Genomic DNA, 12231 nt, shown 5'->3' with positions numbered 1-12231 from the left:
AACTATTTATTCTTTACTAAAATATTTAACTAACAAAATACATTTTTTTCAAAATAATATGTTCAACAACACTATTTAAAATAAGTATATCCTAAAAACTTAAAACTTAGAGTGAACAAAAAAACCGGCAGGTCGCGCTAGCAGTCCAACATAAACTGCGACACATTGGTGAGTCAAAGACGAAACGTATGATGAAAGGTCAACAAATTTCACACGCGTCATAATTGTTTATTATTTCCACTCTTTTTTATTTGCCACGAAGATTAAATAATAGATTATATTGGTTGATCTGGGCAGCCGGCTACCGAGAAAAAAAAAACATCATACAAACAAGTATTTTCCTATTATTTATACAATATACCGATCGACAGAGATTATAAACATTGTTATCAACATTGTAATATTAACGGATCCTCGCAATAGTTGATTTTTATCGTTCAATTTATAATTTTGAAATACAAGCAATAACATGGAAGAAGAAAAAATAACATAAAAAAAGTTTTCACAGAAGCTAACTGGAAATTGATAAGAGATCACATTGTCGAAAAATGATGAGAAAATATTAAAATAAACTGTATGTTGAATGAAAAGATAAGATGTTAAACGTTGAAAAAATCGGATGAAATAAAAAAAGAAACACCTGCAATTGTCGCCTTTTACGATATTGAAGCAGGAACCCAGTGGATCTGTTCTTAGTTAAGTTTTTTTTTCTGTCGGATTCTACACGGATTTCGGTAGCTACAATACTAGAAAAATAAAAATGTATCAAACTTTCGTGCATGCTTCCAAGTACCGTAAATGTATAACGCTGTTCTAGGTGAAACTTGTACTGAACCGTAATAATGGTGAAATTCGGCCTAAACCCGGGCTCGTTCGATGTATCGCGAATATATGGCGAAGTCCTCCTGTGTGATAACGGACGATGAAACTTATGTGCGGGAAGACTTTAAGCAGCTTCACGGAATGTGTATCTATACCGCAATGCAATGGAACGCCGTAGGACGAATGAAAAAAACAAGTTCCCCAAAAAAAAAATTGGTTTGGCAGGCAATATGCAATATGGTCGAGCAAGCCAAAACTTTATCTTTACCGAAACGGTAAACAAGTGAATATACCGTGAAGAATGCATAACGAAGCGATGGTTACCGTTCCTACGCAACTATGACGCTCCCTTGCTATTATGGTCTGATTTGGCATCTTGTCACTACGCCAAAGATGCTTTGGAATGGTATAAAGCGAATGTAGTTGTATCGAAAGAGGCGAATCCATCTAACTGGCCGGAGTTGTGATCTATCGAACGATATTGGGCTGAAAAGGGAACTAGCTACAAGTTACAACTATAGAAAAATTTTGGACAGAGTCTATCCAGAGAAAGTCGTCAGACCCTCAAAAAAAACTCTATTATTCGGTAAAAACTCCAGTGGTGAGCATCTATAGATGCTAAAATCCACCACCCAACCATCGGGCGGAATTGCGGAACCGTTTGTGCGTGTAGCGGCGAAAATCAAACGCACAAATAATCCCATTCGAAAATTTCACCGTCCACGTCATAATTTAAAACATTCTTATCTCGGCTAACCAGTAAAAAGGCAGCGGAATGCCCACCGCCATCAGGACCACCAAGACCGCCAGCCAGCGTTGGCCGGGCGTGAGTTGAGGGAAAATTGCTTCCAGTATCATTTGCCACATTTGCGTTTTCACGAGCACTCTGGTGGCAGTGCTTTTATGTATTATTCATTATTTTCGATATTACTTTTAATGCTCCGAGTGTCTTCAGTGAAAGACTTTATTTCTTTAATGCGAGAGGTTTCTTCTTCTTCTTCTTCATTTTTTTTTTCAATCCTCATCAGACAAACCTAAGCTTTATGTACCGGGTCTGTGGAACCGAAACGCCAAAGGAGCTGCTGAAGGATGATCGTCTTACATACACAGCAGTCCCCCCCGCCGGAGAAACCTAGCGGATGTACACGGAAGAAGAGTAGCGAGCGAACGAACGAGCGAATGAGTCACTTGAGATGTTGGATCGGAGCTTTTCTTTTTTTCTTGTTCTCGACCGGCGGTGGGTGGTTTTGACATACCAGCAGAATGAGGTCGTTTACGGAGTGTGGCAGCATAAAAATGAGCGAAGAAAAAAGTTCATACTTTTATGTACAATGCCTGGGTAAGATGAATAAGAGCAAGAGAGTGAATTACCACCACCACCACCATCGCCATCAGCACCGCAGCAGCAGCAGCAACGGAATATGGTTGACTTGTTGTTGGATATGGTTTGGTCGTATCCTGGTGTCGTCGTCAGTGTCGTCGTCGCGAGAGCGAGAGTACGGAATAGAGTCTTGGAAGGATTTTTCTTTTCTTCGGTTCTTTCTTTCGTTCGTCTCTCGGTGCGGCGACTTTTATTCTTTCTGTGGCCTGACGACCCTCGCCTTCGCTCGCGCGTTCGGTTTTTCCGTTACTCCACTGACTGGCGGTCGACGATAGTCGCAATCGCATTACCACAGCTCTTCGGTTTCGGAGCGAGTTCACAGGACACAACAACCACACGGCCAGGATGCTGCTGCTGTTGCTGCTACAGTTTGCCGGGAGCTTGCGGAACACGTGTGTGCGTTCCGGGTGGGAAACCGGGGGAGCGAGCCTGGCTTGGGTTGGTGGCTGCAGTGGCTGGCAGGCCGGAAAGGAAGAGAGCGGGAGTGGGTTGAAGTTCGGTTGGTTGTTTATTTTTTTTCCGCGTGCGCTCTCTCTCTCTATCTCTCCTGTTCGTCGCTACTCCATGGCTGCCTGCCTGCCTGCCTGCCCCGGTTGGACTTTTTTTCCAAACCCATCCCACCGGCCGTGGTGGAGAACCACGATACAACCACACACCACAGACCACCACATCTCGATATTCCACGAAAACGGCGCCAGGAGAGGCCACAAGGCTTTGGTTGCGTGTTTCGGTATCTCACTCATCATCATCATCATCGTTGGCGCACAGTTACCGCGATCGTACACCGCAACGGTGGCAGTTGGAGCTAACCGAACACAACAACAAAAAAACGCTGTGTTTGGCCGTCGCTGGAACGTTTTTGGAACCACTTCTTGGATCGCGAAAGGTGCGCGAATAATAGGAAATCGATCGATCGTTTCCCGATTTATCGGAAGTACAAGTGAAGTTTTTTTAAAAAATTTTTAGTGACGTGGTGCGAAAATTGACGAAGAGGTTCTAATATTGAGGATTATAAGTGCAGTTGGTGACAGTTGGAATTCCTGACCGGAAGTGGCTCGATGCGACAGGATTTCGAAGTGTTTTGGAGTAATTACATAGTGAATATCGTCCCAGTGAATTTATAGGAACTGTATTAAACTGAACCGATGAGGATACCCACGTGCATGGTTTCATAAGCAAATTTTTAAAGCCAGTGTGTGTTCGAGTGTGACAGATCATTTTTACAATATTTTCCCTGAGTTTTATAAAAAAGAACAGATAGAACAAAATTCGCCGAAAAATCTGTCTCAGACAATTTTAATCTAGATTCCAAAATTATGAGCATATTCAAGATCAAAATTACTGGAAAATAACTGGCAAATGAACATTTAGTGGTTTTTGGTTTGTACGTAAAGTACATATTTAGTTTCGATTTCTTCGCGTTTCGCCTTCGGCTCATCAGTGCTTAAAGCAATTCACATTGAATCGCCATTGCGTCTGCTTAGCGGTTCGAATTGAACTGTTAGGCGGAGATGGCAGTTCAATGTGAATTGCTTTAAGCACTGATGAGCCGAAGGCGAAACGCGAAGAAATCGAAACTGGCAAATATTATTATAGGCCGAATATTTGTTCTTCAACTGGATCAAAATTTGAAATATTTGAAAATTATGCCACAAACGTTGATAAACTTCTTGGCCACCTGGAAACAGCAAAAAGTAAAATTTCTTAGCTTTAGGGCATTCCATTGAATGTTACTGGAACTCCTTATCCGCTTTAATTTTTGAAAACTGACCATGGATTTTTTTAAATGTTATTTAATATAACTAAAACAAAATTTTCAACCCCTAAACTGTTTTAATTTGGTATAGACAGTACTATTTTACATCTTCCACCAGAACAAGCCAGTCGAAATGAAGAGATGTTGTTCTATTATTCGAGTCCAACTTCAAAACAGATCTCTAACCACTCGAGCAATTCATTTATATTCATTCATGGGTAGGAAAACCGTTCCGAGTTTAGAAAACTCGCAAACTCTGACCTCTGACCAACTAATATTTATTTGAATCACGTTTTAAATTGTGTTCCAATGTCCAAAACACTTATTCTTAATGAACAGGCAGAGCTTGTTAAGAAGTGTTTCAGTTCTAGATGCAATTTAGGAGAAAAGTGACGTTTTACTCGTGTTTCAAATATAAATCCATGGTATGATATACCAATTCAAAATTTGCTTTTAGATTTGCTCGAATAAATGAAACTAAAACGGCTTATTCGGAAGACGTTTTTACAGTTTCGAGCTCTCACTCGTAAAAAACTAACAATTAGCAGTATATTTTTTTACTTTTCGTCTTCGATGCATCAGTGCATTAGCAGATTAGTTTCAACTGGTAATGCCACCTCACGGATCAGCATAATCCGCTAATCAAACGTATAGTTGATGCTTTTTGCAAAACCTTTTTTTTTTGTTTGCACCAAAGTGTAAGGATTTTCCTGATGTGCTGAAAGAACGCAAGAATTTGATGGCCGTCCGCCAACAGATTGTCGTCATTCGGGAGTTTTTTGGTACATCGTGGGTAACCAGTGTGTGGCAACACGACTTAATTTATGTTGACATGTTTACGTTTCGTCTTTGAATCATCAGTGCATAGCAGTTCAAATTGAACTGCTTTATGCAGAACTCGACAGTTCAGTTTGAACCGCTAAGCAGACGTAAAGTTTCTGCTATTTGCAGAACACTTGTTTTCTTTGCATCGACATGCAATGTCTATACTGACGTGCCGAACGAAAACGTGCTTTCGACGTTTTCGGGCCGATGTAGGTTTAGTCATTCAGGGGTTAGCAAAATTAATTTATGTTTTTTTTTACGTTTCGTCTACGACTCACCAGTGCATTATCAGATTAGCTCAGACTCCAAAATTCCACCTCGTGAATCAACATAATTATTATAGTTTTTAATTTGGCCTAAATGTTTCATATTTTGCATCACCTGTTCACCGTTTAGACCCTAATCTTATGTTTGAGGGAAAAAATGTAATGTTTTCGGTAATTATTGAAGCTACGTGGAAAAAGTATAAACTGTGAAAAAATATTGTACCTTAAATTCTGAGACTAGATATTGAAAGACAGTCTTCTCATGGAAAGTAATTGTGACTTTTTTTGATATTTTTTTTTGATAAGTTGTTACTGACGAAGTTTATTGCACTATAGGTTATGATAAAGAAATAATGGCCCAAAAAAGTAAAGTCTTTTAGAAAAGGTGAATTTTTCAACATAAATAAGTTTGCCAAGTTGTAAACCAAAAAAGCTTACGAACATTTCCTATCAATTTCTTCCTTTTTGCAGATACAGCGGTTTTAAAAATAATTTGTCTGTTACAACATAAAAAAATAAAAATAGAACTAATGCTTATTTTTCACAAAAAATTAGTTCAAAGTTTCAGAATTTCAGAGAAAAAATTTAAAAAAGGAAAACTTTTCTAACAGCGTTCACTTTGAACATAAACTAAGCGAGACACCTCTCGCCGATGATAACGCAAATAGGTGAATAATTTGTTGCTAATTAGTTACGATAATTTTGAATTTGTTGCTCTTTTTTTTAATTTTTTTTAACACTTCGCAAAGTTCATATGAAGTTAACGAAGCATTCCTCCTAAACAAGCTTGAAAGCGAATCGAAACCCAGTGGATAATTAGTTGTTTATTAGTTACTAACTAGGTACAGTAGTGTTGAATTTGTTGCTCAATGTATTTTTATTTTATGAGTACTTCGCTAAGTTCATATGAAGCTAAGAAATCACCCCACTTAAATAAACTTGAAAACGAATTGAAAACCAGTGGTTAATTTGTTGCAAATAAATGCCTAAAGTTACGGCAGTTTTGAATTAACTGCTCAATTTTTTTATTTTTTTTTTAGTACTTCACTAAGTTCATATGAAGTTAACGAAGCATCCCTCCTAAATAAGCTTCAAAACAAATCGAATCCCAGTGGATAATCTGTTGCTTATTAGTTACTAACTAGTTACAGTAGTTTTGAATTTGTTGCTAGATTTATTTTTCTTTTTGAGTACTTCGCTAAGTTCATATGAAGCTAACCCCTCCTAAATAAGCTTGATAACAAATCGAAAACCAATAGTTAACTTGTTGCAAATAAGTTCTGGCAGTTTTGAATTTGCTGCTCAATTTTTTTTTGAGCACTTCGCTATATTCATATGGAGTTAACGAAGCATTCCTCCTGAATAAGCTTGAAAGCGAATCGAAAACCAGTGGATAATTTGTTGTTTATTAGTTACTAACTGGTTACAGTAGTTTTGAATTTGTTGCTCAATTTATTTTTCTTTTTGAGTACTTCGCTAAGTTCATATGAAGCTAAGGAACCACCCCTCCTAAATAAGCTTGATAAAAAATCGAAAACCAGTGGTTAATTTGTTGTAAATAAGTTACGGCAGTTTTGAATTTGTAGTTCAATTTTAAAATTTTTTTTATAGTACTTCGCTAAGTTCATATGAAGTTAATGAAGCATTCCTCCTAAATAAGCTAGAAAACAAATCGAAAACCAGTGGTTAATTTGTTGCAAATAACTGGATTTATATGAAATTAACAAAGTACTCGAAAGAAAAATTGAGCAACAAATTCAAACCCACCATAACTAATTAGCAACTAATAAGCAACAAATCATACATTTGGTTTCAATTAGTGTTCGAGCTTATTAGGGAGTAATGCTCGTTAGCTTTATATACACTTAGCGAAATATTCGAAACAAAAATTGAGCTACAAATTCCAAACCACCGTAACTAATTAGCAAATAATGAATAAGAAATTAATCACTAGGTTTCGATTTGCTTTCAAGCTTATTTACGAGATGTGCTTAGTAAACTTCATATGAACTTAGCGACGTACTCGAACAATTAAGAAACATAGAAACAAATTCAAAATTTCCGTAACTAATTAGTAACAAACTATTCACTGGATTTTGATTTTTTTTCTAGTTTTAGTTCAATATTCATATCTTCATATGAGCATGGGAACGTACTCAAAAATGAAAAATTCAAAATTACCGTAATTAATTTAAAAATTGGCAACCAATTATTCACTGGGTTTTGAGTTGTTGTCAAGCTTATTTAAGAGTGCTGCTTCGTTAACTTCATATGAACTTAGCGAAGTACATAAAAAATAAAATAAAATTGAGCTTCAAACTTAAAACCGCTGTAACTAATTAACAACTAATAAGCAACAAATTATCCACTGGATTTTGATTAGTTTCCAAGCTTATTTAGGAAGCGGTGCTTCATTAATTTCAAAAGAACTCCATGAAATTTAAAAAAAAAAGAGAAACAAATTCAAAATTACCTTAACTAACTAGCAACTTATTAGCAACAAACTATCCACTAGGGTTTGATTTGTTTTCAAGCTTATTTATGAAAGGTGCTATGTTAACTTTATATAAACTTAGCGAAGTACTCGGAAAAAATCAGCAACAATTCCAAAATTACCGTAACTAATTAGCAACTATTTAACAACAAACTATCCACTGGATTTTGATTTGTTTTCAAGCTTATTTAGAAACCGGTGGTTCGTAAACTTCATATAAACTTAGCGAAGCAAAGTCAAAGTCTTGGCATTACATTCCTTTTGTGGAATTTGGCCTTTCTGTTTCAACCGACTTCGCAGCCAATTCTTAGTGTACAGAATCATTGCATGGCTAGTACTATAGATCCTACTGACACCTGGAAGGACGGGGCTCGAAAATACGACAACTGACTTGTAAGACCAGCGTCCTATGCATTGAACCGCCAACCCAGGACAACTTAGCGAAGTATTCGGAAAAATTAAAAAAAAAAATGAACAACAAATCTAAATTACCGTAACTAATTAGCAACAAAATATTCACTTTATTGCGTTATCATCGGCGAGAGGTGCCTCGCTAAGTTCATGTTCATGCGTACACTGAAGCACGAAAAAACCGCGTAACTTGGAAAATCCGCGTAAAAAATATCTCCTAAACCTCAGAAATCTGCGTTACTTTTGAATTATTCGTAGAAAATAGATGAGTCACTACGTAAATCGTCGTGAGAAAATCGCGTTACTTCGGAAATCTACGTAAAAATCGCGCTAACTCTGAGATCAGCGTAAATGATCGTAAATAATCTCGGAAAACCGCGTAACTTTGGAAATCTGTGTAGGAAAATTTGCATCTAGACTCGATAATTACTTAAAACCATTGTCCAAGACACCAAATCAATTGAATCAAATCAAAGTTTCGGAGATACAATGTTTTGAAATTTTACACGGAATGTTTGCTTAGGCTAAATTCAAAAGTCAACAAAATGCCTTCAAAATTAGACTTTAAAAAAAGTCAAAAAGGGGCAAACCGATGATGATTTTTGCAGTCATGTATTTTTAGAATATCTCTTGAACTGATTTTTGCAGGTGTGATAATGAAATGAACTTTTCCTGATCATGATTTTCCCAACACCGGCCATGTCATGGAATTGGTTCGTGTAATTGAATTTTTTTACTTATCAGTCTGTAATTTCGGAACCGGAAGTCGTATTCGGATGAAATTCCATTGGATTTTATGGGATTGTAAGACCTATAATTTAAACCTAAGCTAGGCCGGAAATTGGCCCAGCGGTCTCTGAGGAAAACGAGTGCCCTTTTCTTTTACATTTTAAGCATACACAGAAAAAAATTATGAATTTTACTGGTGACACAATTCTACAAACGATACCATTCTTTGCTATTTAATTTTTCAAATGACGCAACATTCCACTCGCATAGAATTTTACACGTTCCGAGCGTAATTTGCACTTGGTTACCATTATCAATTATTCAGCGAAAATATATGTGCTTCTGTGGTTCATTAGAGTTATCGATGTGCTTGTGATTTGGTGTTTCTCGGTTCAAGTCGCGCTGTTGTCATCGATCTTTTGTTTTTATTTCATTCGAATTCAAGCCATGTACTTTTCATAACACACAATTTTACACGTTCTTGAATATAAATTTGTGTAAAATACGACGCTTCATTTATGTACATCTTATAAGATATAAAATCACAAGATTTTTTCGAACTGTGTACTTTACTCCGTTATCCCGAAGCCAGAAGTCGGATGCAGATGAACTTTGAACTGTTGGACTTCAGTGCCTTACATTTGAATCTAAGTTATCGAAAATCGATCGAACGGTCTCTTAGAAAACCGAGTGCACATTCTTCAATATTTTTTTCACATTTTCCACCGTTACTCCGGAACCGGAAGTTCGATCCGGATGCAATTCAATAGCAGAATATGGGACTAAGAGACCATTTGAGTCCAAATTTGAAAATCGGTTCAGTTATCTCCGAGAAAATCGAGTGCACATGTTTGTTACATGCACACATACACATTTTGTGAACTCGACGAACTGAGTCGAATGGTGAAACTCGGCTCTCAGAAACTCGTTTCTCACAGTGATTGTATAGCCTTTCTATACAACAATATTTAGCATTACGTTATCTTACTTTTTCTTCTTAAGCTATTTACAACCTCTCAAACGAAATCGTTTGTTCTTCTCATGATATTGCTTCGTTATTGGTATTCTGTAACGAATGAGACTCGTTCAAAGGGCCTGCCCATCGCTATTACGGTTTCAATTCATCGATTTTTTTTATCCATTCCTGCTCCAACATTTTTTATTTATCCTTATCAGACCTTTTTTAAAAAGTTTTTTACTATGGTTCCGTAGCCTTTCCTAGAAATCACATCTGTCTAGGTTTATTCGTTTTAACCGTTTCATCCATGACCAAATCATTTAGCTTAGATAGTTCTACTGAAACCGGGTGCGCGACCACTGAAAACGGTTGTTTTGTTTTGTTGCTTTCAAAATATATCTTGCACGTCACTGGCCAACGTTTCGAAAATTTATTCCCTCATCTTCAGGGTAAATTGCTAATCCAACAGAAAGTATTTTATTTTTCTTGCAAGAATCAGGCAAGGTTTGTGTATAAAAAGATATAAACTTTGTCGTTGCGAATTGTTCTCTGATACGAGTGAACATTCCTTGATTTTCCTGGGATTTTTTTCCCAGAATTCGACACCCTGAAGTATTTTCTAATCTCTGTTCCGATGGGTTCTTGTTCAAGTAATTTTTTTACTCGACACCCACTCCGCAATATTGATGGCCCCGTCATCCGGAACAGCACTTACAGGGTAGGACCGTTCGGTTGACCGTCGCGGGAGCACTATTAGAAAGGGTGGCCGCTTGAGCTTAGCGCAAATGTGCGGTCGAGGTTATTACAAATTTAATTTATTTAAAATGCATGCATCGTGCACCGAATTTCATATGTGCGTGTGTGCATTGATGCGGTTACGGTCTAACCCCGACAAACCGGGCAAGCTCTTTCATTGTCCTGTCGGCTAGCGCGATAGCGCGTTTGAATGATGATGATGATGCTGCTGCTGCCGAGTTTGGGTTGATGATGAAAAATCGACGGTTTGACTTTACTCCAGGCAAACAGCGCTAAAAATGAGATTAGATTGAAAATCATGTTAAACAATAGATTTTTGGTTTACTGCGGAAGCCAACCGCGCTGGATGGATTAGTGGGCGGTGCAACAACCGCCGCTTTATGTATGTGTGTGGGGGAGAGTTGGTGCAATTTGCCTGCTGCTGCTGATGCTGATGCTGTGGGCATGGCATGTTTCCGTGCGTTTTTGTTTTTTTCACCGGACCCGCATCGCTACGGAAGTCCATTAATCTGAATGTGCCTAAATATTTACCTCCCGATACGAAAGCTAATAAAGCGTCCAGCCACAGAATTCATTCGGATGGCGAACGGTTACTGTGACGACATGGTCATATTAGTTTTCTGGCTGTTTTTTTTTTATTTTCTTGACTAAAAATCACACCATTTTTATATATGAAACACATGTCAATTCTCATCGGTTCAAGAGCTAAAACACTCGGGTACAATCGGATTGTGCCACCACCTTAGATTATTCATTTTCAGCCGGAAGCAGAAGTGAGTTCCTGGTGAAATCCCGATACTAAAACATAAACCGCAAACGCTTATGACTGCACGGTCGATACCGAATCGATTCCGGTGTGAACGGTGAACAGGCAAAATGCATCTTGCCGCTTCGGAGGTGAGCTCCACGACGAATCCCACCACGATGGAAGTGCACGGCAGCAGTGGCCAAAATGGTGGCCAAAACGGCAGCGTAACCGAAGGTGCTAACAACGTGGGTGGCGGCTCGGTCGTACCCTCGGACGGGAACGGCGGAAGCGGCAAACACCAACAGCAGCTAACGGCCGAAAGTCTGGCCGAACGAACCATCGACGGTCTGCTGGCGGATCATCCGGGCGAACTGGTCCGCACCGGTTCACCACACGTGGTATGATTGTACTGCTTAGTAATAAATAATAATGCCTAGATTCGATTTTATTACGGTTATAGTTTTCGGCCTGCGGGTAGTGAGCCTATCGAAGGGGGTTCTCTCGTAATTTCAGGCAGCGATGGCCATAATTAAATAATCACAGAAACAAAAAAAAAAGAAATTTACCCGACATCTAAATCATTGATAATATGAATAACTTGAAGCGAAAATGTAATTGAAAATCCCCATCGCTGTAGAGCTTAATTTCAGATGCATCAATCGACTATCAAAAAATACAGTTACAGTGTTTGTTGTATAAACACAGAGCCGGTATTCAGGAACCAGCATAAACCAAACCGATTCGTATGGCCATATGACGAATAAATTGCAATAGTTTTGAGTCCAACTTTCAAGCTTTTCGGGATTATCATCTTCTATATCGGTTTGAATTTTAAAAATGCATCCTCCTGTAATTCCAGAATCGGAAGTCAGCATTGAATAAAATAATTAATTTTGTGTGGGACTATAAGTTTATTTTAATTTGAATTTTTTTCTGAAATTCGATTTGGCTTTATTTGAGAAAACGATTGAGCTTTGAGAAACGATTTGATACTGGAGCCGGAATTCGAAAATCGGTGTAGCCGAAGTCAGACAAATTCACCTGATTAGTTTACATTTGTTTCAATATGTTTAAAAATCAGTATA

The 12231-nt window shown here is 38.0% G+C and overlaps 1 protein-coding gene across 5 annotated transcripts in view; it reads left to right on the top strand.

Annotated features, from left to right (window-relative positions):
* The first annotated feature begins 2346 nt into the window (after positions 1–2346).
* LOC131426192 (uncharacterized) overlaps positions 2347–12231 on the top strand; it is a 124123-nt gene continuing 114238 nt past the window's right edge. Inside the window, exons 1-3 of one of the 5 annotated variants that reach the window (XM_058588732.1) lie at positions 2347–3089; positions 3170–3300; positions 11160–11544. In XM_058588732.1, coding sequence (XP_058444715.1) covers positions 11275–11544 — 270 coding nt within the window. In that variant the 5' untranslated portion in view covers positions 2347–3089; positions 3170–3300; positions 11160–11274. Of the gene's footprint in view, positions 3301–3327; positions 3588–11144; positions 11545–12231 lie in introns of those variants that run through there. The other 4 variants (XM_058588730.1, XM_058588731.1, XM_058588734.1 and 1 more) reach the window with 4 other exon arrangements.

Source organism: Malaya genurostris, chromosome 1, assembly GCF_030247185.1.
Source record: "Malaya genurostris strain Urasoe2022 chromosome 1, Malgen_1.1, whole genome shotgun sequence".
Taxonomy (NCBI): Eukaryota; Metazoa; Arthropoda; class Insecta; order Diptera; family Culicidae; genus Malaya; species Malaya genurostris.
Note: the sequence above shows the minus strand (reverse complement) of the source record. Positions and strands in the feature narration are given on the sequence as shown.